The following is a 27,023-nucleotide window of genomic DNA, read 5'->3' as shown; positions in this document are numbered from 1 at the left end:
TGGTCTGAAGGCTCTAGTTCCAAGTGAGCCGTTGTTGGGCCTAAGGGCCCCAAATTCCCCCCCTCAGGAGAATCACCTGGAGAGCTTCACAATACAGAGTTCTAGGCCCCTTCCTCAAGGACTGAGTCAGTGGGACCGAGCGGCACCCAGCCAGGTGTTGCTAACAATCAGTCAAGTTTGGAGCATTCCAGGGATGTGCTCTTTATGAAAAATGATTTCACCTAGCAACAGGTATGAGACCGAGGACGCATCTTCCTGCCCAAATCCGAGGCTNACAAGTCCCATCCTGCCCTGCGCTCGCGCACATTACGCCAGAGCAAGATGGCCGACACCGCGGCCACTGCCGGGGCCGGTGGCTCCGGAACGGTAAGGGCGGGAGGCGTGGGGCCGAGGCCGAGAGAGTCTGGGCATTCTGTAATTTCCCGCTAGTGTGGGCAACAACCTCATAGCCAGAAATCCAGCCCCACTATGAGCTCCGAGTGGAGGAGGGTCTATCAGGCCGTACATGCTCCCCTCCTTGGGACTTGGCGGCGGCCTCCTGAGTTGGTGGACCTGTGTACTGATTGGCTCCTTTCCTGTTGGGGGTTGGGAACCCGGAACACCTCCTGATTGGTTCGAAGACGCCAGTTTCGCCTCTTTATTGGCCAGCCAAAGTTGGGAGGGATTCCCGTTTCAAAATATTTAGCTTTTCTACTTTTCTGTGCTGTTGTCGTTTTCCTAACACTCCTCAGCGTCCTCTGGTGCTGTTTTAATTTTTCTTGTTAATGAAATGGTGTGGTGATGGGAGGAACAAGAGAGTAATCATTTTTTTCTTAAAAGATAGGCTTGAATTCAATCCCATCATGCATGTTTTTTCAGCTACACATTCTGATAATCTGCTAAAATAGAAAGTAAAAAATGGGTATTTTGTGATATTGGAATTTTCAGTTTTAGGTAGCCTTTTGGTATTTAGAGCCCCTTGGTACTTATTATTCAGCTAGCCAAGATTTACAAGTCTAAGCACCAGGGGTTACCACCTTTTATTAAGCACTGATAAATATTTAGCAAAAGAACTTTTGCTTGGCATTGATGATATGTGGACTATTTCATTGCATCCTTGCTGTGTAGGTGAAAATCTTCTTTTTTTTTTTTTTTAATGGGTTACTGATTTGCAGAGATCAGGAAGTAAACAGTCCACTAATCCTGCTGATAACTACCATCTGGCCCGGAGGCGAACCCTTCAAGTGGTTGTGAGCTCCTTGTTGACAGAGGCAGGGTTTGAGAGTGCCGAGAAAGCGTCTGTGGAAACATTGACAGAGATGCTGCAGAGCTGTAAGTACCAAGAAACGATAGGCCATCGTCCAGTCAAGCAGACGTCTGTTCTGTGTCCTGCAGTGTGATCGTGTAAGAGAAGGTTTAGCAAAAAGAACATAGTAAAGTGACTTACAGGCTTTAGAATCAGATGGACATGGGTGTAAGTCATTGCTCTGCCCCTTCATAGGCTGAGCAAATCACTAAACCTCCTGAACTTAAATTTCCTTATTTGTGAAATAGGATAATAATTTGTATCTCATGGAGTTGTGAGTATAAGTGAGCTGCAGATGTAAAACATATGATGTTTGGGACATTGTAAGCTCTTGGTGACTTGTAGGTGCTGTTATTGCTGTCTCTTGTCTGTGCTCAAAAACGTCATAGTTTTGTTGCAGAGTTATGATTAATTTCCATGAAATAGATGCTACACACTGCATAATCAAATGCTATAGTATGTGATTCAAAGAGGGAGGGTAAAGAAGTTTTATAGAATGGGAAAACACTTTTTTATTTATTTTTGAGGTGGGAAGGGGGAGAGAGAAAGAGACTCCCAAGCCAGCTCCATGTTTTCAGTGCAGAGCCACATCCAGGGCTCAATCCCACACACGTGGGACGATGACATAAGGTGACATCAAGAGCCAGGTGATTAGCCAGCTGAGCCACCCAGGCATCATTGGGTAAAAACGTTTTTAAAAGGAAACATGTTGGGGTGCCTGGTTGGCTCAGTCAGTTAAGTGTCCGACTTCAGTTCAGGTCACGATCTCACAGTTTGTGGGTTTGAGCCCAAAGTTGGGCTCTGCTGACAGCTCAGAGCCTGGAGCCTGCTTCAGATTCTGTGTCTCCCTCTCTCTGCCCCTCCCCTGCTCACACTCTGTCTCTCTTTCTCTCTCAAAAATAAATAAAAACATGAAAATAAATAAAGGAAACACACTGAGGTTTAGGAGCGTGGAATGGTCTCATATAGCCTTTTCTGCTTCTGCGATGTATTACCCTGCTTGGGTCTTAGTTGGGGTGGAGAGGTGAAGTAGGATGGAATGAGAGATGAGATTATTTAAGGTCTCTTTTGAGAGATCAACACTTATGAATGTGAAAAAGAAATTTAGGCAGGGGGAGAAGTTAACTGCGATGCAGGCCAAGTAAAGGATTGGCCAACTGGGGGAGCTCTGGAGCAATTGTTCGCTATCAGAAGACACCACATCAGGTTGAAAAGGCGCTGCTCTGTACTCAGGTCTCGATCAGGCACTCCGTGTGGGCTGCCCCAGGAAGGACGTGGTCTGAGGTGAGGTGGCTCTCTGCAGCTGATGTTTGGAACTTTCAAATACCACATGTTATGGTCTTAGAACCTCATTAGACTCTTAAATATTGAGGACCTGAGGAGTTTTGTCTACAGGGGCTTTATAGCGAGAGATTTTTGCCACATTAGAAAATAAATTTGAGAAAATCTCAGACGTATACATATGCAAGCCCACATTCCGTTAGCCCTCAGACCCATGATATCATCATAGGGCATATAGCCTCTGGAAAACTACATGAGAAAGGAGAGTACAAAAGTCAAAGAATGTCTTCACTTTATTATAAACATAGCTTTGGCCAGTGGACTCTGGAAAGGATTTCAGGGCTGCCTGGGGATTCCCAGACCACACTTTGAGAACTTTTGTCCTAAAGGAATGGACTAATAGTTCCCAACAGAGAAGAATTCAATTCTTCTTTTTATTATTTTTTTTTAATGTGTATTTCATTTTGAGAGCGAGAGAGACAGTGCGAGCAGAGGAGGGGCAAAAAGAGAGAGGGAGGCACAGAATCCAAAGCAGGCTCCAGGCTCCGAGCCATCAGCACAGAGCCTGACAAGGGGCTCGAGCTCATGAACCGTGAGATCTTGACCTGAGCCAAATTTGGATGCTTAACGGACTGAGCCACCCAAGTGCCCTGACAATTCAGTTCTTGAAAAGCTCTTGGAATTTAGAGTTTAACGGTCCTCGTGATTGAGGCAGTTCTTTCTGATACCACTGGGCAGGAGGCCTTTTTCCTCTCAGAAGAAATGGTTGCCACTGAGAGGGATGGCGCTGAAGTAGTTGTGTTGGAAAGCTGTGAATATTGAAACTATAAGGTTTGAAAATAGCATAAAAGTCTGCCACTTCATTCCAAGGAATACCAAGGATAGCTTGGAATACCAAGGATGGCTTAAACCGGGGTCTTGCTAAGACTTGGGCACCTCCATGTGGTCAAGAGCTCTGGAGATGGATGAAACTAGAGTGTGTAATGCTAAGTGAAGTAAGTCAGTCACAGAAGGACAAATATCCTATGATTTCACTTATATGTGGAATTTAAGAAACAAAACAAATGAAGATAGGGGAAGGGAAGGAAAAATAAGATAAAAACAGGGAGGGAAACCATAAGAGACTCCTAAATACAGAGAGCAAATGAGGGTTGCCGGAGGGGAGGTAAGGGGGTATGGGCTAAATGGGGGATGGGCAGGAGCGCCTGAGTGGCTCAGTCAGTTAATCTGACTTCAGCTCAGGTCATGTCACGGTTCATGAGTTTGAGCCCCGCATCGGGCTCTACAAAGACAGCCTGGAGCCTGCTTTGGATTCTGCGTCTCCATCTCTCTCTGCCCCTCCCCCATTCATGCTCTGTCTCTCAAAAATAAAAACTGGTAAAAAAAAATAAATAAAAAACAAATGGGGGATGGGCAATAAGGAGGACACTCGTTAGGATGAGCACTGGGTGGCAGATGTAAGAGATGAATCACTGGGTTCTAGTCCTGAAGCCAAGACTACACTGTAGTTAACTAACAGTAAGTTAACTAACTTGAGTTTAAATTTAAAAATAAATAAATAAATAAATAAAAGAGCTCTGGATACAAAGTTTTAGGATCTGTGTTAGTTATAAGCATCAGGCAGAGTTTCTGTGTTTGTTGCCTATAGTTGGTCAGTTTCTAACTGAAACCCAGTTAGACTGGGTTCAGAACAAAGTCTCTGAATATTGTTTCGACATTTCTCGTACATACCTTTGAGATCCTAGGAGCTGCTGGCGTGTAAGAAGAATAGCCAAATGGGTTAAGATATTTTAACTGTCACCTGGCTTCCTTCTAAGATGTTCCACCGGGATTCTAATTAGATTTTCCCCCATAGTAAACAGATGCTACCCACTGTTTTCACGTATGGAAGCTAGTAATAGTGACTTGTCCAGGGTAACATGGCGAGTTGGGTGGTGGGTCTTCATTTTGACACCCATCCCTCTCAAGCACCACTTGCTTTTATATCCTGAACCATTAGGGCCTCTAAAAGGAGCAGGGGCTCCTTACCTTTAGGGGCTCCTTTTGCCTCTGATGAGATCTGTGGACCCATCCCTGGAAAAAAGCTTTTCTGTAGGTAAAACTCAGCACAGTTTCAAGAGTTTTCAGTGTTTTACCCATCTACCTCTGAAGCCCATTTATGGAGCCCAGCTTCATACCTCCCCTTTTCCCTGAAGGACTTTGGTATAACTCTTTTTTTTTTTTAAGATTTTATTTTATTTATTTTTTAATTCTTTTTTTTTAAATATTTATTTTTAAGAGAGAGAGAGAGGGAGGGAGACAGCGCAAGCAGGGCAGGGGCAGAGAGGAAGACACAGAATCTGAAGCAGGCTCCAGACCCTGAGCTGTCAGCAAAGAGCCCGACATGGGGCTCGAACTGCGAGATCGTGACCTGAGCTGAAGTCAGACACTTAGGAGACTGAGCCACCTAGGACCTAGGCACCCATTAAGATTTTATATCTTAAGTAATCTCTAATCCCAACGTGAGGCTGAGATCAAGAGACGCATTGTCTACCAACTGAGCCAGCCAAATGCCCTAATAACTTTTTTTTAAGTTTATTTTTGAGAGAGAGAGAGACTGAGAGAGAGAGACAGAGCATGAATGGAGGAGGGACAGAGAGAGAAGGAGACACAGAATCTGAAACTGGCTCAAGACTCCAAGCTGTCAGCACACGGACATGAGGCTTGAGCTCACAAACTGCGAGATCATGAGCTGAGCCGAAGTCAAACGCTTAGCCGACTGAGCCACCCAGGTGCCCCCATAACCATTTTTAAATGAACAGTTCAGTAGTGTTAAATACATTCACAACTGTAAATATATATACAGCTGTCAACACTATCCATTTCCAGAACTTTTTCATCATCTACATAGAAACACTGTATCCATAGCTTTAACTCCCCATTCCTCCCTTCCTCAAGCTCCTGGTAACCTTGAATCCACTTTTCGTCTCTGTGGATTTTCTTTTTTCCAGGTACCTCATATGACTGGAGTCTTTAAATATTTGGCTTCCTGTGTCTGACTTACTTCACTTTGCATAAGATTTTCAAGGTTTGGCCATGTAGCACATATCAGAATTGCACTCCTTTTGAAGGCTGAATAATAATTCCGTTGTATGCGTGGGTCACATTTTGCTTATCCGTTCATCTGCTGATGAGCACTGAGCTGTTTCCACCTTCAGGCTATTGCAAATACTGCAGCGAACACTGGTGCACAAGTATCTGCTTTCTCTTTGCTTGGGTGTATGCCCAGGAGTGGACTTGCTGGCCCCTTAGGATAATTCTGTACTGTACTTCTCAGGAACCGAGAGTAAGACCTTATGTCTTTGGTCCTTTCCTAGACATTTCAGAAATCGGGAGAAGTGCCAAGTCCTACTGTGAGCACACAGCCAGGACCCAGCCCACGCTGTCAGATATCGTGGTCACGCTGGTCGAGATGGGTGAGTACATCTCCACTTTCCCCTTCTTCTGTGCAACCGAGTTGGAGTCAGGAGAGAAAGAAGGGTCCCCAGGCATGAGCCACATCTGCCGAGTGTTCTTGAGTTCCCTCGTGCGTCTCCTGGTTTGCTCTTAGCTTGAGAGAGGGTTCCTCTGAACCCCATCACTGACCCCCTCCTTTCCTGTTGGGGGCTTGTGCTAGAGCTGCTTCCCAGTGGCAGCAGAGCCCTCGAGCTGCGAGTTGAAACTTTCCCACCGCAGCATGACTTCCCTTCCATGGTCATTAGCCAGGGGCCTGGACAGTGATTTCAGCTTTCCTGTCTCTTAGGTTTCAATGTGGACACTCTCCCTGCTTATGCAAAACGGTCTCAGAGGATGGTCATCACTGCCCGTAAGTGACTTCAAACTGAGGTACTCAGCGAGTGCTCAATAAATAGCTGTGGGATGAATTCATTGAACACGATGGGGATCGGTTTGTAGCTGCTTGCTTGCTACAGGCTCCCTTCCATTGTCTGGGGCTACATGTAATATGATCTCTATTGAGATGAACAGGATTGGAGTACAAATTTAGTCACCAGAAAGGCACACCGTCTCAGAGGTGTTGCTGTGGCTCTTGTGCTTCGGCTCCAGAAAAGGCTCTTTGAAAAATGCGAAAATTCTCATTCTTCCCCTAAATCATGTGAACAGTGGCCTACAGGCTAATGTGGCCTACTACCTGTTTATGTAAATAAAGTTTTATTGGAACACAGCCGTGTTTACTTATTACCCGTGATGGCTTTCATGCTGTAACAGCAGTGTTAAGTAGTTGTCACAGACTAGATGGCTTGCAAAACCTAAAATATTTACTCTGTCCCTTATGCAAAAAGTTTGATGACCTCTGTCTTCGCTAAACGGGCTTGGGAGTAACTAGTTTGGGCTTGTAGGACATTAGGGAGAATATACTGGATTTTTTTCTCAGCATTCTGTTCATGCTGGCACCCTTTTCAGAAATTCACTCAGAGTCACAGCAGAAAGGGCCGTTTTCAGTCCCCTCTTGCTTTCATTAGCCCACACTGACAACACCCTGGCTCTGTGTCTGTCCTTGTTATCTGGGTTCTGTGAAAAGACCATTCCTTAGCCCACCCAACTTCCTTAGTTCCTCAGCATGCTCCCTTATATAGTCCTTGTCACAGCCACCCACCCACGTACCTGTGAGGCACGCCGGCAGATTGCTGTGTGTGGGGCCGCCCCCATCCAGGTCATCCAGCAGGGCCGCGCATTGTTGGGGGGACCTTCTCGGGTCTTCAAGTCATTAGAGACCTTTGATTGATAGAAATACAAGGTGTCTGCTCTGCAATGAGAACGTTGAGGTCCAGCATTTACTTTGAGCAAAGGAGGGATGGGGTAGAGACCCAGGTCCTTGGGCGCAGGAGTAACCGCTTGTGACTCTCTGTTACAGCTCCAGTGACCAATCAACCAGTGACCCCCAAGGCCCTCACCGCAGGGCAGAACCGACCCCACCCACCGCACATACCCAGCCATTTTCCCGAGTTCCCGGACCCCCACACCTACATCAAAACTCCGGTGAGTGATTTGGCCACAAGGGGAGCTATGGCACATACAGAAGTAGTCAGTTCCTGCTGACTATCAGACTGGAGTCCAAAGGTTTACCGGCAGAAGGGTAGTTCAGAACTCACAATGTCTTTCCTCATTGACAGACCACTTGGCAAAGGAGAATGATGTTCTGCATGGTTCAAATGTGTTTTCATTTGCCAAGCGGGCAGTTTCACGTTGCCTTGGGAAGGTGCACTGTGCCCAGGGGTCTTCCACACACTACCTTGTGCTGGTGCAAATGTGGCATCATGCAGGCTGTTGGGGCAGGTCCTCAGGACACTTCTCCACACCTCAGGAAGAGCCGGGCAGCCCCCATCACAACACAGCCGTTGCCCTTGACCAGTCGTCCCTGTATTAGTGTCCCAGGGCTGCCTGTGGCAACGATGTACCACAAGCTGGGTGGCCCCCGACAACAGAACTACATTGTCTGACACGCGGTTCAAGAGGCTAAGAGTTCAAAATCAAGGTGTCGGCAGGCTCACCTTGTAGGAGGATCCTTCCTTGCCTCTGCCTACCTTTGGGTGGTTTGCGGGCAGTCTTTGGCGTTCCTCGGCTTGTAGATGCAGCATCCCAGCTGCCTTCACGTGGCAGTCCCTCCGGATCACTCCTCACGTGGCCATCCTCCTGTAAGGGCACCAGTCACCTTGGATCAGTACCGCCGTACTCCGGTGTGACCTCACCTTCACTGATCACATCTCACGATGACCCGATTTCCAAATAAGGTCATATTCTGAGGTACTGGGATTAGAACTTCAACAAATCTCTTTTTAGGGAAGAACACAGTTCAACCTACCACAGTCCCCCAGTCTTTTATAGTGTATCTCTCTCAGTAAAAATATTAAGTACGCATTCCAGTATTCAGTTTCTACACTAATAGTATAGTGTAACACTATACCAAAATAATATGCATTTAAAGATCATCTCACCCGTATGAAAGGTTCAGGAAACTTGTCCCCTCCTTTATAATGACAACTGTGCGATTGCCTCTGCTTCTTATTTTTTGAAATCTTTGTTTAACACTTGGTGGACTAGTAAGTTGGAGGTCTGATTCTTTTTCTTTTTTTAATGTTTATTTATTTTTGAGAGGGGTTGCAGGGTGGTGACTGAGGATCTGAAGCAGGCTCTACGCTGACAGCAGCGAGCCTGACGCAGGGCTCGAACTCATGAACCATGAAATCACGACCTGACCTGAAGTCGGACACTCAACCAACTGAGCCACCCAGGCGCCCCTGGAGGTCTGATTCTAAAATTAGTTTGTTCTGGAACTTTTACAGCTCTCATAGTTGAAAAGGGTACATTACAATGATAGGTAGCATCGTCGATTGCCCTTAACGCTCCTCAAGGCACAGAGCCAGCAGAGTCTCCTTCTTCCCTGAGCCAGACTGCCAGGGACACTGTGGATGTCTTGGTTTGGAAGGGATCAGGTTGAGGGGCGGCCCAGGCCCTTTCTGACCCAGCTCAATTTGCAAAATTCTTCTCTGTTGTAAGCTTTCCACTTAGTTTGCTTCCGATGATTAAATCTAAGTCATTTGGAAAAAAAAATCATGAAACTCATTTTTTTCATTCTCATGTACAAATTATTTCAAGAATCTTTTTTAGGGGCGCCTGGGTGGCTCAGTCGGTTAAGCGTCCGACTTCAGCTCAAGTCATGATCTCACGGTTTGTGAGTTTGAGCTCCATGTTGCACTCTGTACTGACAGCTCGGAGCCTGGAGCCTACTTCGGCTTCTGTGTCTCCCTCTCTCTCTGCCCCGCCTCCATTCATGCCCTGTCTCTCTGTCTCTCAGAAATGAATAAATGTTAAAAAAAATTTTTTTTAAAGAATCTTTTTTAAAACTTTCTGTTAAATGTCCACCTTCTTGAATGTCAGTCATCTTAAAAATAATTGTAAGATCTTGAGGCTCCTGGGGGGCTCAGTCAGTTAAGCATCCGCCTCTTGATTTGGGCTCACGTCATGATCTCACAGCTTGTGGGCTTGAGCCTCACGTTGAGCTCCATGCTGACAGCATGGAGTCAGTTTGGAATTCTCTCTCTCTCTTTTTCTCTCTCTCTGTCCCTCCCATGCTCATTCTCGCTCTCAAAATAACATTTAAAAAGATAATTGTCAGATTGTGCACTTTAAAGTATATAACAAATGTGTTCACAGTCCACTCAAATTGTACTTGTTTCTGTGTTTAAGTATAGACAGAGGAACTGCTTGTATGGGTGACACACTTGAGTTAACATTGACAACAGTGGGAATGATTCCAGTACTTTTTTTTAAGTAAACTTTTACTGAAGTATCACAAACATACAGAAAAGTACAAATGATAAATGTACAATTTGGTGAAGTTTTACAAAGTGCATGTACATGTTGAAGTTGTACCCAGAGCTCAAAAAAAACCAACAACCCCAAAACCCAAAACACCATAGGGGCCACCTCACTGGCTTAGTAGGTGGAGTGAGTGACTTTTTTTTTGTTTGTTTTTTAATGTTTATTCATTTTTGAGAGACAGGCAGAGCATGACCGGGGAGGAGGAGAAAGAGGGAGACACAGAATCCAAAGCAGGTTCCAGGCTCTGAGCTGTCAGCACAGAGCCCGACGCAGGGCTCGAACCCACAGACTGTGAGATCATGACCTGAGCTGAAGTTGGACACATAACCAACTGAACCACCCAGGCGCCCCTGGAGCGGGTGACTTTTGATCTTAGGACTATAAATTTAAGCCCCACATTAGGTGCAGAGATTGCTTAAAAGTAAAATCTTAAACAAAAGCAAAACAAACAAACCCATAAATCAGCATTCCAAAAGGCTCCCATTCCCCTTCAGTGATCAGCCCTCAAAGGTAATCTGATTTTTATCACCGTAAGTTCTTTTGTCTATGTTTGTGCTTTATATTAATTATGTGGCTGCTTTCACTCAACATTATGTTTGTGAGATTCTCCTCCACGTTGCTGAGTATAGCTTAAATTTATTCAACGTACACATAATCTTTTGGTACTTCAGGTAATCCAGGTCATAGCTTATACAAATGGCGCTGCTGTGAACATTCTAGCATTCGGTTAAACCATGGGAAACTGCAGTTTTTGTAAATCAGTTAGATATTTGCAATTTTATACATAAGGTTCAACCTGTTGCATGTCTTTTAGGGCACATATATTTGCATTCAACTGAACATGTACCCAGGGGTCGCAGGGCTGGGTCACCGGGGACGCACGTGTTCAGCTTTAGACGACACTGCCGTATGGTTCCGACACCTCTTTTAAAAAGCCCATCTCCATGGCACGAAGAGCAGTTGCTTTTTTGGTCATTATTAAAATGTCAGCTTTACCGTTACAATTTAAAATGTTTTGGCTAACTTCTCATTCTGCTGAGATCTCGGTCATTTTTCACTGTGTAACGTGATTGCCAAAAAGCTCATCATTGGGAGCGGGGGGAGTGTCAGTGCACCATTTTCTTGTTCATTTACACTTACGTGTTGATATCCTCAGTCTGTGGGTCTTGGAGGGGCCCTCTCGGGACAACATCTCCACTGTGTAAAGGTTGCTGTAGGAAAACAAAGAGACACCGTGGCAGCCACTCGCATGCTGCAGGATGTCACACTCCCCCGCTGGGGCTGGGTTGCCCTGTCGGGGCTTCCCTGGGGGGATGACTCCCACTCTCCCTTCAGGATTGCATCTCCTCTGCCTTACGTGACAGCCCCTAAATGGAGGCCCAGGGGCACTTGGTATCGTAAATGTGTGTTTCTTAAGCTTTAAGCTTAAAAACAAATATTAGCGATAGTTTCATCATTTTCGTTCTGCCCATCCATGCCCTTGGGGGTCTCGGCTCTCCCTGACGTCACTGGGTCGTTGAAAGGGCGGAAGGATGGGGCCACAGCGAGGATGATCCATCGACACGACTGTAGCGTCTTGGCTGTTGTCCTTGCAGACGTACCGCGAGCCCGTGTCGGACTACCAGGTCCTGCGGGAGAAGGCTGCGTCCCAGAGACGAGACGTGGAGCGAGCACTCACCCGCTTCATGGCAAAGACGGGCGAGACCCAGAGTCTCTTCAAAGATGACGTCAGCACGTTTCCATGTGAGAGTCTCTCCCCTCTGTGGACCCTGTCTTGGCACTTGAAATAATCCCGCCATCTTCCCTTTCTCTTGGCATGGTAGGAAGAAATGAGGGCTCTGTCTTGGTCTTGGGGGCACCTTGTTCTTTGCACTTCTGGCTCCTTCTCCCAGGTCTTCGGTGCCTTCCCCCAGCTGATAAGTGCAAAACGTTACGGCCTTAGTTGGCAGCAGCTGCTTGAGGTTGGGTTTAAGCTGCCTCGAGGGTGACTGGGCCTCGGCATCAGACAGACTCATACAGTGGAAGTGACATTGTCATCGAGGGCAGGGCACTTACAGACCATCCCCCAGTCTTTGCCCTTCCCGTCCCTGAAGTTCCCATCTCTGCATAATCACGTCACCGTGCACCCACATTCCTTCACCTCCACAGATCTCGGTCTTCTCAGAGGTGAACAGACAGGTTGGTTTGGGCGATCAATTCAGTCAGCAGGGCCCCATCGAATGCTTGCTGCCTGCCTGGCCCTCAAATACTAGCCGCTAACAGTTCATAAGTGCCGGGCGCTGCGCCCATCATCTCCCTTGTATTATCTCATTAAATCCTCTCGTAAACCAGCTTATGAATTAGGAACTGTTATCCCCACCACCGTAGGAAGCCAAGGCCTATAGAGAAAAGAAATGAGGTCATTTGCCCCAAGTCACACAGCTGGTAGTTAGAATTCAACCCGGCTCTTTCTGACCACAGGACCTCATGGCTGAGCCATAACAAAGGTAATCTTAGCATGTCTCCTGCTAATCACATTCTGCCGCAGAAATACACATAGATGATTTCTTTTATTTTTTTTAATTAATAATTTCTTCTTTTCATCAGTGCTTTTTGGAAGAATTGGAATGCTTGCTTACCTGAAGTACCCTTTAGCTCAGCGGACACACTTACATGCAGAGAGGTGACAAGTCCAGTATTTGGACTTGAGTCCTTTAGGCTGAAGAGATCAATCTCCTTGCTCAGATGTGAAGCTTAAGGAGTTAACTGAGCTTGGGCATAAGGCCACTAAGCTGATGCTTTGCTAGGAAGCAGCCCCAGCTCTGTCCAAGTTGGGTTATACTTGGTAAAAGTGGGCCCCGAGGTCATATTGCCCAAGTTGAGATTCCACTCTACCACTTTCTATGTGCTTGAGGGGGTCACCTCGCTTTTCCATGCCCCACATTCCTCACCTGTGAAATGGAGCTGGCAATTGTACGCAACAGGGTGGAGGCGAGGATTAAAGATACCATGTAGGACATGGCATGGCGCAGGGTGAGTGTTTGGAGTGGGTTAGCCATACTGTTGTTACTTGTTGTGGTTCGCGGAATTGTGGGGCTCTCGGCCCACTGTAAGGGCCCCGTGACTGGAATTGTTCCCCTCTTCCGATTTCCCAGTGATCGCTGCCAGGCCCTTCACCATCCCCTACCTGACGGCCCTCCTTCCATCGGAGCTGGAGATGCAACAGATGGAAGAGACAGATTCCTCGGAGCAAGATGAACAGACAGACACCGAGAACCTCCCTCTTCATATCAGCACGGTGGGTCCTGCCTTCTACCTACTGCACGGTCCTCAGCCTGGTGGCTCCGGAAGCCTGAGACCAGGCTCGTGATCATCTCTTGAGAGATGTCCCTGTCCCCAAGTCCCTGTCCTGGGGATTTAGTCATTCATTCGCCAAACACTGAACAAGTGTCTGCCAGCCAGGCACGGTTCCAGGTGCTGGGGAATTAGCAGGAGACAAAATCGACAGCATTTCCTGCCCTCATGTAGCTAAGAAAAAATTACAAATTAGGAGACAGGAAGTAGAAAGGTATGAGGGAATGTGGTTCCGGATAGGGTGCCTGGGAGGGTGACATCAGAGTGAAGACCTTAGGGGAACAAGGCTTGTACATATTGGGGAATGGAGTCCTCCTCGCAGAAGGCACAGGAGATGCTAAGGCCCTGAGGTGGGAGGCATTGTGCTGAAGGACAGCGGTGCCATCAAGATGGCATGAACAAGGCAGGGTTCCTGGGGAGTCACGCCTTAAAGGCTGTATTAAACACTGGGCTTTTGCTCAGTAAGGTGGGAGCCATCGGGAATGCTGAGCGGAGGAGAGTCGGGGTCTGATGTAGGTTTGCTAACGGGGTCAGTCGGGTTGCTATGCTGAGAGTGGGCAGTGGAAGGTAAGGGCAGAAGCAGCTCTCTGCTTCTCAGACTCCAGTAAGGAGTCTCCGCAGTAAACTGACAGGTGGCAGTACAAGTGAAGATAATGAGACACGGTCAGATAGACCATTTGGTCAGATTCTAGACTGTGTTCAGGGCAGAGCCAAGCGACAGCATGGGTGTGAGATGTGCGGGGAAGCTAGCCAAAGAGAAATGCAAGGTGTTTTGCTTGAACAATGGGAAATATGGAGTTGCCTTCAGCCAAGATAGGGAAGACCTGGGGGGGAGGGGGGTCCAGAGGATGGTGGAAAGGCACGGGTTCTGGTTAAGCAGGGTGGCTTTGAGATGCTTGTTAGCCAGGTGGTGACGTTGGGTGGCAAGATGGATGTCGGGGTTGCGGTGTGGGGAGCTGTTAGGGCCAGAGATGGGAACTTGGGGCTCATCAGCATGTAGATCGTGTTTAATTTTTTTCTTTAAGGTCTTATTTATTTCTGGAGAAAGAGAGAGGCACCATGAGCAGGGGAGGGTCAGAGAGAGAGGGAGATACAGAATCTGAAACAGGCTCCAGGCTCTGAGCTAGTTGTCAGCACAGAGCCCGACGCGGGGCTCAAACCCACAAACCGTGAGATCATGACCTGAGCCGAAGTCGGACGCTTAACCGACTGAGCCACCCAGACGCGCCTAGATCGTGTTTAAAACCATGAGCGTACCTTGGCCGTGGGTGAGGTGAAAAAGGACAAGAGAAATTGGACTCCGTAAGTATAGACTGTGCGGTCCATTACGGTAGCCACGTGTCTATTTACACTGAAATTCAGAGCTCCCACCTTGCTCATTCTGTGCAGTGTGTGACTCTTGATCTCAGCATTGTGAGTTCAAGCCCCACGTTGGGTATAGAGATTACTTAAAAATAATATCTTCATAAATAAATAAACGATGCACATGACATACAACTAAAAATTCTGATTTTTAGTCACGTTGGCCACTTTTCGAATAGCCACCTGTGGCTAACGGCTACCACACAGGGCAGTGCAGATGTGAACGTTTATGTCATTGCAGCAAGTTCCATTGGACAGCGCTTATATAGACAATCGTTTCAAGGAATTTTGTTGTAAAGGGAAGGAAAAGGATGGGGTGGTGGCCAAAGGGGAAATGTGAAGGAGTTAAGAGAGGTATATTTACTTTTGTTTGTTTCTTTAAGATTAAAGAAATAACAGGATGTCAGTATGCTGATGGGAATGATCTGATAGAGAGGAAAAGTGGATGCAGGAGAGAAAGAAACATTTTGGAATGATGTCCTTTGGTAGGTGAGAGGGTAAGGGATCTAGGGGACGAAGCGAGGTGGAGGGGTTGGCCTGGTCACGGGCATTCCGTTCCCAGGGGAGGAGGTAAGAGTGCGTGGGCAGAGACTGAGGCGGGAGAGATGCGCTCCTCGGACTTGTGGGGGTTCTCGTCCCGTGAGCAGCGTGCTGTGCTCCGCACGTAAGAGGACGAGACCCCACTCTTGTTCCTGAGTCTTTGCGAGAAAGTGCCAAGTAGAGCCAAAGAATGGCTAAAGCTCAAATGCCTCTAAGGCCTGCAGGACCCTATGGTCAGGTGACCATAGTCATCCATCCTTTAAGACTGGCCCTGGCCCTGGCTTCAAAGCACAGGAGGCCTTGGTGGCTGTCGTTGGACCAGGCAGTTCCCGTGTTCTCTAAGGTTCCGTGAGGCCTGTGGTCGCCGACAGCCCCAAGGTGCAGGGGCGGGGTGCCTGCTCTCTGGTACGTGCCGAAGGGCCTCCTTGCTTGAATACACGTTGCTTTAATGTTGGATTATTCCTTTCAGAATTAGGGCTGGAAGCCCTTGGCTTCACATAAAGCAGAGGAACTTGGTATTCTGCGCTTCTGTTTCGGACTCAGTTAATTTGGTCTTGGGTCGTGGACTATGGTGATTGGGTCGTGGACTAAAGTGAGGTCCACCCTAGGAGGAGAAGGAATCTTCTAAGCAGACATCACCTTCCCTTTGTAAGTACAAAGTAGTTAAAGGGCCTGCGGATGTGTCCTCCAACGCCCCAGGTAATGACATAGGTGAGGTCATGGCAGTGAGCGGGCATGGGCTGAATTGAAGGCTGGCAGCTGCTTGGAGCCCAAGTCAGACAGCAAGGACTAGGAAGCCGTGACCCTCAGAGTCAGATGGGCCGGCTTCAGATCCAGACTGCGCTGCCCTCCAGAGACTGTGATTTGGTTGCCATACGTAACTTATGAGTCCGGTTCTTCCCAAGCACACGCAGTAGGAGGAGCAGCTAACTCAGCAGCGAACTGCAGGTGCCCAGCAGCTCAGCTCATGGCACCCGTTGCTTCCCTCACCCCCTCCCGCCCCCACCCCCACTGTCTCGGGCTGTACGACCACTTGCTCTTCTATTAAAAGTACATAAATAAAAAGACCCCAAGGAAAGGATTCTAGCAACAATTTATATACAGTCAGATGGACTTGTTAATGGCATTTTGTCGAACTGGCGAACATAAGCCTGCGTTTGAAAAGCCACAATGTAGAAAAAATGTTTGGGTAAGAAGTGCTTATGCTGCCCATGTTTGCTGTCCATCCACGCTGTCTCCTGGGAAGCAGCCGGTGCCACCGGTCTCTCGTGTGTCCCTCTGGAGACATGGCCTCCTTGTCGTCATGCCCACAAATAGCAGATCACTAACGGGTCTCCCTTCCTGTGTCCCTTTATCGATGTGGCCGTCCCATATGTGTACCGCGGCCTCTTCCGCCCTCTTTCGGGCTTCACGTAGCCCATTGTCTGGATGTAACCATCAAATTTAACCAGCTCCCCGTAGATGTCTGTGTTTTCTATCCATAGCGTTTACGGATGTCATTATGGTGAATTAAATAACTAGTATTTTAACTTACTCTTTTGTGTGTCCATGGCAGCACCTCCTTCAAAGACCATTGCCCAGGAGTTACTTCCTGTCACCTGGTTCTGGTTTTTCCTAAAGGGGCTGTGCATTTGACATTAGTGTGTAAGAGACTTTTCTCTTCCTGTATGTCTGAACCAGCGGCCTTCCGCAAACAATACCGGGGTCTAAACTTGTGCTCTTAACGAATAACGTGCCACTCGTTTACTCAACAAGTATTTATTTGGTGCGGTGTGTGTCAGATACTGTTGTGGGTGCAAATAGAGCAAACAGAACACGTGCCTTTTGGGAGCCCGTGTGTCGGCACTGGGGCAACAACAATAAATGTTAACATATAAATAAATGACTTACTGTGTATTAAAGGTGAAGATGCTGTTGTCGGCGCAAGGGGACCAAGTAGGGTAAGACCCAGGGTGAAAGGAAGGGGGTTCAGTTTTACATCGGGTGATCGAGGTAGACATCACTGAGAAGGAGACATCTGACAGGAGACTTGAAGGAAGTGAGCAAGTGAGCCATGTGGCTATCTGGGGAAGAGTGTTCTGGGAAGGGAGCAGCCAGTGCAAAGGCCCTGAGGAACAACACAGAGGTGAGTGTGGCTGTGGCTGAGGGAGGCAGGGGGAGAGAGGTAGAGGTCAGATCAGGTAGGACCCCACAGGCAGCTTTAAGAGCTGACTTTTAATCGGGTGAGATGGGCGTGTTGGGGGGGGTTGTGGAACAGAGGAGGGACATGTCGGAACTTCCTCAGGGAGCACTGACTATGGGGATGTCAGTTAGGACGCTGCCACCGCAGTCTGAGGGAGAGACAGTGTGGGTCCAAGAGGGCGACTGCAGTCAGGAGGGTGGCAGTGCTCAGCCTCCACCCGTACTTTGAAGGTTAAGGCCAACAAGCTACCCTAACACATTGGACGTGGGGGGTCTGAGAAAAGCGAGGATGACTGCGGAGTTTGGGCTTGAACAGCTAGAAGGATGGGGTGGCCGCGGGAGGACTGTGGGAAGACCGGGCACAGGGGAAGGGCCGGAGTTCAGGTTCTGGCACAGAAGTTTGAGGTGCATCCTTGACACCAGGAGATGTCAAGGGCGCAGGTGGCTACGCGAGCCTGGGGGTCAGGAGAGCAGTCGGGGCAGCGAGGCCCACATGGCAGTCGCTGGCGTGGACACCATGTTGGAAGCTGTGAGGGGCCTCGGTCACCCCCAGGGCATGTGGGGCTCGCCGGGGCTCACACGCTCTGGCCTCCGCGGGCTCCAAAGGACTCTTCCGCGCCTACCGTTTTTAAACAAATCCCCATGAGTTTGGTACTTGACTTTTATCTACTCCTGTCCCTCCCTATCTCAAGGCTGCCTGTCCCTGAAGGAGGCAAGAAAGTGGCATTTGCAGCTCTGCTTGGGAGAAGAGCAGCTGTTGCCCCACGACTCGGGACCCCCATCCTGGCCCTGTGAGACATGTGAGCCTAGCAGAGGGGGCCTCGGGGCCTCCGGCAGAGGTCCCAGGGCTGGCTTCTCCCCACCCCCGACTCTCCCCTTCCATCCTTACCATCTCAGGAAACACTCGAGGCAGGGTTGAGGTGAACTGTCAGCAACTTTGAGGATGGGGGTGGTTGCAGTAAAGAGAGGACGGCAGGGAAGGAAATCAGGCCGTTCAGAACTTCAGAAAGATTGGGAGCCAAACATCCCAGGCAGGTCTGGTCACGGTCAGACCTCGTGTCCGCCATGAGCTAGGTTGACCGTGGAGCACCCGCTTTCATCAGAGCCTCCGGAAGGTCCACGACAGCTCTAGGTCACTGTGTGGTCCCTGCCGGACCAGGTGTTGGAGAGGACAAGCCCAGGGACCCTGGGGGAACTGGGTCTTTGGGGAGAACAGAATTGGTGGGACAGGGAGGGGCGAGCGGCCGAACCTAGAAGTGAGACAGTTTCTGCAGGCGCACTTGGCCTTGACAGAGGTCCCTGGCCTAGGCCTGCTGCCCCTTGTGGGAGAGCCTGCTGTTCTCCACACTGCTGTCTTGACCACAGAATTTCCTGGTTGAGGTCAGGCCCTTTCGCCACAGTTACCTAACGGGAACCTCAGTGGCAGAACCCTTGGCCTGTCACCAGGGGGCGCAGCCCCACCAGCTTCTGATCACTTACAGTCTCTCAGGCCTGCCTTCTAGGTCAAGTCCTTGGTATGATTGTGTGATTTTCTTTTTTCTCCCCTTTCCCCTGCAGCTTGTGCTCATTTTTTAAAAAACGTGGGAAATAGAAGAGAGTATAAATGCGGAAAAGGAGAGTCAGTCATCCATATTCCTAGAACCAGTTACGAATTACAAATAAAAAGTTTTAATTGGGATCGTGTTGGATACGTGTAAACCTATAAACTTTTCTCCCAGATGGCTTTCCTCAAAAAGCAAAGAGCGAAAGTCCTGACCCCCAGGTCACCGATGGGGATTGTCATTGCTGTGTCCTTGGTTCCTGCATATACCCTGCTTGGCCTTGGCGGGAACCCTCAGGGCTCAGAAGTTTCTGACCTCTGCTGCAGTGTGATTGTTGGTACCTGTTGCAGGTACCAGATATTCAGAGGAAACCGATTACAGTTTTCGTTCCGTTTGGTCTGGGAGATTCCCTATGCACACGATTTGTTCTGGCCCTGTGTCCTGCGAAGCATCAAGGTCACTTCTCTTTGTCTTTATCTCCCCACAGACTGGGTTTCCTCCTTGAACATGTAACTGTTAGCCCCTGACTCCCTGCCAGGACTGTCTTCTAACTCATGCCCCTGCCTTCTCAAGAGGCTCAAAGTTTTGTGTTCGGTGGCCCCCTGTGCCTAGGCCATTGGTCTCGTCTTCCTCTGATAGCCAGCCCCTGCCTGGGCCTCATCTCATCTGGGGCAGAGATAGGTATATCAGAAAGTGTATCCGGGGCTCATCCGGGGGCTTCTAATTTCTTGACGCAAGCAACGCTTACGATGGGCATGAATGATCTCTTTCCTTACGCCATTGGTATTTTGCTTTGTTTTGGCTTTTGCTCAAAGGAGGAATCTGGAGCCGAGAAGGAGAACACCTCTGTCCTGCAGCACAACCCCTCCTTGTCGGGAAGCCGGAATGGCGAGGAGAACATCATCGATAACCCCTACCTGCGACCCGTGAAGAAACCCAAGATTCGCAGGAAGAAGTGAGTTGGAGGCGGGGGTGCAGAGAGGCTTCTCCGGCCAACCAAGGTGGCCTTCTCTGCTCCTTGGCAGGAAAGAGAGGCTCCCCAGTGGGTCTGAAACCTGGGGAAAGCTCCTCCGGTGAGAGGAAAGCTTTTCCCTTTTCCTTGCCTCACTCATCTGCCCTCCCCCCACTCCCCAATACGTACCTCTTCTTGCAAAGAGGCTGAGTGTCCTGCAGCCCGGGGACCAGCCCTCAAGCCCTGGCGCTGTCCCCATAGAAGCACAGCAGGTGGGGCCCCCACTGGGCAGGCTCCATGAATTCTTCTTCTTTCTAGGTCCCTCTCGTGAGCCGAGAAGGAAGCCTGCCTTGAACAGAGACGCGGATACCACTCTCTTGGGGCTGTTAAAGCCACTGTGCCCTCCTCAAGGTCAAGCCCAGGCGGCCGGATGTGACTGGGCATGATTTTCATAGCAGACTCCATATTAAGATGACCTATTTTCACTGGATATTTGGGTGGAGCAGGACGCGACAGTGACAATCAGCTTTTCTTAAACGAGCTGGCCGTCCCATGGAGGGGGCAGGAGCAGCCAGTGACTTCCGTTATTATCATAGGACTTGACTCCTCTGAAACCTGGGAGGCCGGGAAAGGTGGCAGGAAAGAAAAGATTCTTTGTCTGCCATGCCTCCTGCTGGAAAGACTGCCTGACTCGTCTGTAGTTCAGGCTACCTGGGCTCCTCTTACTGACTCACTGACAACATGTGGCGCCAATTTATTGCCCCAGAACCTCAATCTCATTTCTCTCTTCAGCTGGGCTCCACGTGCCCTGCGAGCTGATGGAAGGTGACTTTGCCCTCCCTCAGCCTTTTGGAAACAGGTGGCCCACCCATCACGGCGTCGACCTGGGGCCGGCAGCGTCAGGCAGAGTGCGCAGGCGTGCTACGTGCAGAGGAGGAGCAGGGCGGCCCTGACTCTCTCACGCTCCCATAAAGCCGGGCTGCACTCTCCCCTGAGAGATTTGTCACTTACCGTTCCCCTGAGGGATGTGTGCATGGGAACTTCCAAGTCCTGCCCCATCCCGGGAAAAGAAGTTTTCTCTGACAAGAGCCTAAATCAGTGGATAGATTAAACCGTGACTTGTAGAAGAATGACTGATCATAAACAATAGGAAAGGGATTTGATGGCGGGGGTGGAGGCAGGGTGAGAGTTTGAAGGATGGGCCGCCGGTCCGCTGGAGGGCTGGTTTGGACAGAAGGCCGGGGCCCCGCCTTCTGAGTGGGCTGAGAGGAGCCTGCAGGAGCCTGCAGGCCAGGCCAGGGTGTTCTTCCAGAAGCAGGTCTGAATCTGTCCAACCTCTTTTCCTCCTGGGGAGCGAAGCTTCATCTTTGATGTACCCTCCAAACCAAAAACACACAAATGGTAAGGAAGACGCTAGGTAAGCTGATACCCTTTGGCTGGTCTCCAAAGGAAGAGATTTAAAAACCCAAGTCCAAAGAAGAACAGTGCCAGGGACACCTGCAAGTTAACACAGGATAGACAAGGAGTCCTCTGAGTTCGTGGCCTAAGGTCCGTATTGAACGTTCCTTGTGCTCCGCTTCCAGAGTCCTCTCTCCATCATGCTCTTGGTGGATTTGAAAACAAAAAAACGTGGCGGCCGCAGCCATGTGCCTCTGGCCTCACTATTGCCCCAGGCGTTCCATCCCATCGCCTGGAAGGAAAGAGCTGCTGGGGAGTCACTGAGGACAGCAGACTAGGGGGACATTTGGGGTTCCCAGCTCTGGGCCAAGGAAGCGTCTTTCAGGCCCCTAGCAGCCTGGAACTCTTCCAGTTGGCCGCAGGCAGGTTGGGCCTGGGCCGAGTCTCTGATTCGGCCCTTGGCGATTCTTGGCCCGTGGAGCTTAAGTACAGGCCCGGGTTGGAGCCGTGGCAGATGCAGGGCCGAAACCTTCCCGGCTTGCTGTCCCCCGCTCACAGAGCAGCCATCCCCGTTGGCGTTTCTGCAGTTCCTCTTTCGCCAGTGCTGTCCAAAACCAACACCTGCCCAGTGCCGTCATGCTGAGGGGGGCGGTGGCTTTGGGCCAGAGTTGCCATTTCCGCTGTCGAGATTTCAGAATCCGCTGTTCCGTTCTGGATGAGAGGCCCTGGGGAATGATTAGACAGCTGGAAACACTGACCCTACCATTGTCGTGTACAAACTGTGCATAACTCTCCATGTGTATTTATAAATTTCTATTTTTTATAACTTTGGGAGACTCGTTAGAGGGAAAAAGCAGTAAGCAGAGCCAGATGAAGAATATGATTTATGAGCTCTTCATAAAAGGTCCTAATAAAAACTTTGCAAATGAAACAGAATGATATACTTTGAACTTAATTTGTATTCAGAAGCTCTAGCCATGAGTAAGACTGTGTAGACAGATAAGGTTTAGTCCTTCTGTTGAACCAAGTACCCCTGGGAACCATATAAAACTTTCTATTTGGGAAATTCTCAAACACAGAATGAGGAAAGTATACATGCTTTCCCTGAATATCCTTCACCCAGCATCAACACTTACCGATTTTTTGTTTGTTTGTTTTGTTTGTTTTATTTATTTTTCAGAGAGAGGGAGAGACAGCATGAGCAGGGGAGGGTCAGAGAGAGGGAGACACAGAATCTGAAACAGGCTTCAGGCTCTGAGCTGTCAGCACAGAGCCCGATGCGGGGCTCGAACTCACAAACTGTGAGATCATGACCTGAGCCGAAGTCGGATGCTTAACTGACTGAGCCGCCCAGGTGCCCCTACCGACATCTTTTCAATTCTGTTTCATTGATTTCTCCCACTTGTTTTTCCTTTATTTTTGCTTCCTGGAGTTTTTTTTTTAAAGCGAACCCAAGACCTGTGTCATCTAGGTCATCATGCATCTCACTCTGAAGGACCTTTTTTTTCTTTCTACTTTTAAAATTAGAGATCCGCAGGGTGTTGCAAGAACAAAATCGTTCAGGGGCGCCTGGGTGGCTCAGTGGGTTAAGCATTCGACTTGGGCTCAGGTCAAGATGTCACAGTTCATGAGTTCAAGCCCCACATCAGGTTCTCTGTCGTCACCGCAGAGCCTGTTTCAGATCCTCTGTCTCCCTCTTTCTCTGCCCCTGCCCCCCATCTCAAAAATAAACAAAACAAGTGTTCAGGGAGGCCCCATGTACCCTTTGTCCAGTTCCACCCAGCGGTAGCATCTTGTATAACAACCCACAGAGTTTATTCGGATTTTACCTTGTCATGTGTGTGTGCGCAGTTCTGTGCGGTTTGGTTATGTGCACGTTCATAAAACAATGACCACAGTCAAGATATAGAACATTTCCATCAACACCACTACTTGCATTATGCTGCTTCTCCATAAGCACACCCACCTCTCCCCCATCCCTAACCCCTGGCAGCCACTCTTCTGGTCTCCATCTTTATAATTTTATATAAAGACTATCAATATATAAATGCGGGCACCTGGCTGGCTCAGTCAGAGCATGCAATTCTTTATCTGAGTTCAAGCCCCACATTCGGCATAGAGTTTACTGGGGGAATAAAGATTGTTAATATAAATAGAATCATAAAGTTACAGCCTTTTTTTGTTTATTTTTCAAGAGAGAAAGAGCGTGAGCAGAGGAGGGGCAGAGAGACAGGGAGACACAGAATCCAAAGCAGCCTCCAGGCTCCAAGCTAGCTGTCAGCACAGAGCCTGACACAGGGCTCAAACCCACAAACCGTGAGATCACGACCTGAGCTGAAGTCAGACGCTTAACCGACTGAGCCACCCAGGCGCCCCATAAAGTTATAACCTTTCAATTTCACTCAGCATGTAACGTAGCCATCCAAGGTTGTGTGTTATCGGTAGTTCCTTTGGTTTTATTGCTGAGTCCTACTTCCTGATATGGATATACCACAGTCTGTTTAACCATTCACACTTTGAGGAACATTGAGACTTGTGTCCAGTTTGGGCCTATTGTGAATAAAGCAGCTATGCACATTTGTGTATAGGGTTTTAGGTAAACATAAGTTTCATTTCTCTGCAATAAACATCCAAGAATGCAATCGCTGGGTCCTGTGGTAACGGCACATTTAATGGTAAGAAGAACTGAAAACTTTCCCAGAGTAGCTGTGCCATCCTGCGGTCCTCCTAGCAGTGTGTGGCTGATGCAGTTTCTCCACATCGTCACCAGTATTTGCTGTTACTCTTTTTTGTTAACTTTAGCCATTCTGATGGGTGTATAATAATATCTCATTGTGACCTTAAATTGTATTTTTCTAACAGCTAGATGTGCTTATTTACTATCTGGTGGAATCCATTTGAGTCTTTTGCCTATTGAATTTGAACAATCTCATTGGACTGTCTCTTTCGTTTTGAGATTTCCTAATTCTAGATACGAGAACTTTGTCAGGTGTGTGGTTTGCAAGCACTTTCCCACGCCATAGCTTTGCCTTTGTGTCCTCTCCACAGGCTCTTCGGCAAAGCAGAGTTTTTTATTCTGAAGACCAATTTGTCAGTGTTTTCCTTTATGGGTATTTTTAGGTTTTTACATAAAAAGGTTTTAGGTTTTAGGTGTATTGAGTTTTTCAGGTCTAAAGACTACTCACCAAGCCCTAGTTCCCAAAAATCTTCTATTTTTTGGTAACATGTTTATAGATTTATGTTTTACATTTTAGTCCTTGATCTGTTTTGAGTACATTTTTATCTAAGATGTGAGGTTTAGGGGCACCTGACTGGTTCAGTCGGTGGAACACACACCTCTCAATCTCAGGGTTGTGGCTTTGAGCCCCACGTTGGGTGTAGAGATTACGTTTAAAAAAACTTAATTTGGGGCGCCTGGGTGGCTTAGTCGGTTAAGCGTCCGACTTTCGCTTAGGTCATGATCTCGCGGTTCGTGGGTTCGAGCCCGGCGTCCGGCTCTGTGCTGACTGCCAGCTCAGAGCCTAGAGCCTGTTTCAGTCTGTGACTCCCTCTCTCTCTGACCCTCCCCTGCTTACGCTGTCTCTCTCTCTCTCTCTCTCCTAGAAATGAATAAAACATTAAAAAAAAATTTATAAAAAAAAATTAGTTTTTGTGTTGGGGCAGATTTGTGTGGGTTGACAGACTTTTTAAATTTTTTTAATGTTTATTTATTTTTGAGAAAAAGAGCATGAACAAGGGAGGGGCAGAGAGAGAGGGAGACACAGAATCTGAAGCAGGCTCCAGGCTCTGAGCTGTCAGCACAGAGCCCGACGCTGGGCTCAAACCCAAGAACTGAGATCATGACCTGAGTCAAAGTTGGACACTTAACTGACTCAGCCACCCAGGCTCGGTGCCCCATAGACTTTTTTTTAATAATCACCATGTCAATATCATTCTTAACAAATGAATGGTGAGTTTGTTATTTCATTTGAATTTATATTCAAATTTTTCCAGTTGTCTCAAAAATGCTTCTGTTTGTTTTTAATAGTTATTGTGCTTGAATCAAGATCAAAATTAAGTGTCTCATAAGTGTACACCCAGTCCATCTGCTGGTCACTGAGAAATATGCCCCTTCCTCCTGGGTGGGCAGCCCCAGTCTGGGTGGGGGCAGGGATACTCAGCAAGCCCCTTGCCTTTGTTTCTGACCAAGGGGTCGTTAAACAGTAACCAGTGAAAACAGAAACCAGTAACAAAACTGGCCTGGCCTTCTCGGGAAACAAGCGTAAAAGGAACTGACAGACTTGAACTTCGTTTTTCTAGAATCCTAGAGCTGCTCTGAGAGGCCGGCCATGTGAGTCAGTAAAACAAAACTTGCTGACGTTTGTATTTATGGCCCCACAACTTACCGGCTGTGAAATCTGGGGCAAATCACTAAACTACCAAACCAGTTTCTATAAAATGGGATAATTATGATACCTTGTCAGGAAGATTTGATGAGAATGTCTGTAACTATGACTTATAAATGATGATATTATACCATTGCCAGATTTTCCTTTTTTCTGTTGCTTTAAAAATTATGCTTAAAAACTAGTACTGGGGAACCTGGGTGGCTCAGTTGGTTAGGCATCCGACTTTGGCTCAGGTCATGATCTCGCAGTTCGTGATTTCGAGTCCCATGCCAGGCCCTGTGCTGACAGCTCAGAGCCTGGAGCCTGCTTCAGATTCTGTGTGTCCCCTTCTCTCTGCCTCTCTCCTGCTCAAGCTCTTGCTCTCTCTTTCTGTCTCAAAAATAAATACATATTAAAAAAAATAAAATAAAAACCCCTACTATCTGAGAACTTAACTCTTGCTGATCACTGTTTTACACGTATTTACTCATTTACTCCTCACAGTTACTTCAATAACAGATTTTCTTACTGTCTGCATTTTCAGGTGAGGACATGGAGGCCCAGGGAGGTCAGTGGCAATGCAGTCCACGTGGCTGCTGAGTCACAGAGCTGAAGTCTGTGCCCAGCATTCTCCCCTCACCCGGGCTGATGCTTTTTACCTTTCGCTCTTGCTTCATGACCATACACGCTTCTGTTCGTCAAATGCCTTGAGCACTACTTTGTGCGAAGGGATCCCTACAGGTGGGAGAAGGAGGGAGCTAGAAACAACCAGTGGCACAGAGGGTGACAGTGAGGCAGGCTAAGCCTGCTAATCACTGCTCTCGTCCATTCCTTGATGAATAGACAGAGGGACAACAATATTTATGAAGGATTTTGATCAGTTTATGAATAAACGGATCTGTAACAGATTATTAAGGAGACTACGGATTTCCTGGTATGAGGAGAGAGATCTTAGGGGGAAGCGCCTGTGGCCCCTTTCACTGCCCCTTTCACTGCTCGCTGGGCCATCCCTAGGATGGGGCCCGCAGTGAAGTCCAGCCCAGCGTTCGCCCTTGACGTGTGACCTTGTTGGCTGGCCCCTCCTTCAGAGGAGTTCCCTTGGCTTCCGTGACATCAGTGCCCTTTCATTGTTATTCTACCTCTCGGTTTCCCTTTCCTTTGCCAGCTCTTCCTCCTGACCCACCCAGCTGTGGGTGGCCCCCAACACTCCTCCGCTTTCACAAGGAGATGGGCTTGCCTTGGGCCGAGGCCGCAGGCCTTCCCGGCATCCTGTCATTCTGCCCATCACGTGGCTAAACACTCTGGAGTCTTCGCTCTTCCCTCTGCAGCCGGTAGGTCACAGAATTCTGCCACCCCTTCCCCGCCTTGCCAGTCTGATGCTGTCCCTCCCTGCCCTCCCCCAGCCTCCGTCCCCTCCCTGCCTT

General features: G+C 48.4%; 2 protein-coding genes across 7 annotated transcripts in view; both read left to right on the top strand.

Moving 5' to 3' along the window:
- Positions 1-316: 316 nt before the first annotated feature.
- On the top strand, positions 317-22,180 carry TAF8 (TATA-box binding protein associated factor 8). Of its 5 annotated transcripts, XR_013335331.1 has the most exons (10): positions 317-366; positions 1,155-1,311; positions 5,923-6,021; positions 6,348-6,410; positions 7,458-7,582; positions 11,521-11,668; positions 13,060-13,202; positions 15,004-15,105; positions 18,034-18,141; positions 19,370-19,690. XR_013335331.1 is itself a non-coding variant. In XM_077764965.1 (9 exons), exons 1-9 carry the CDS (start codon positions 322-324, stop codon positions 20,163-20,165), a joined length of 933 nt encoding a protein of 310 aa, XP_077621091.1. In that variant the 5' UTR covers positions 317-321; the 3' UTR covers positions 20,166-22,180. The 5 variants fall into 5 exon arrangements, 3 of the variants coding, with proteins under 3 accessions (XP_077621091.1, XP_077621093.1, XP_077621092.1); XR_013335332.1 differs by lacking the exon at positions 15,004-15,105; XM_077764965.1 differs by lacking the exons at positions 15,004-15,105; positions 18,034-18,141; positions 19,370-19,690 and adding exons at positions 19,698-19,837; positions 20,153-22,180.
- Positions 22,181-26,817: 4,637 nt separating this feature from the next.
- CIMIP3 (ciliary microtubule inner protein 3) overlaps positions 26,818-27,023 on the top strand; it is a 64,593-nt gene continuing 64,387 nt past the window's right edge. Inside the window, exon 1 of one of the 2 annotated variants that reach the window (XM_077764789.1) lies at positions 26,818-26,930. The gene's annotated coding sequence lies outside the window, so the exon portion shown is untranslated. The remainder of the gene's footprint in view (positions 26,931-27,023) is intronic. The other variant, XM_077764787.1, reaches the window with a different exon arrangement.

Source organism: Crocuta crocuta, unplaced genomic scaffold, assembly GCF_008692635.1.
Source record: "Crocuta crocuta isolate KB4526 unplaced genomic scaffold, BGI_CrCroc_1.0 scaffold44, whole genome shotgun sequence".
NCBI classification, from domain to species: domain Eukaryota; kingdom Metazoa; phylum Chordata; class Mammalia; order Carnivora; family Hyaenidae; genus Crocuta; species Crocuta crocuta.
Note: the sequence above shows the minus strand (reverse complement) of the source record. Positions and strands in the feature narration are given on the sequence as shown.

Bases quoted from the DNA above. Each gene is read 5' to 3' on its own strand.
- TAF8 (XM_077764965.1), top strand. From the start codon at position 322: ATGGCCGACACCGCGGCCACTGCCGGGGCCGGTGGCTCCGGAACG. The intron at 367-1,154 runs GTAAGGGCGGGA...ACTGATTTGCAG, and splicing joins GGGCCGGTGGCTCCGGAACG to AGATCAGGAAGTAAACAGTC. The intron at 7,583-11,520 runs GTGAGTGATTTG...TTGTCCTTGCAG, and splicing joins ACACCTACATCAAAACTCCG to ACGTACCGCGAGCCCGTGTC.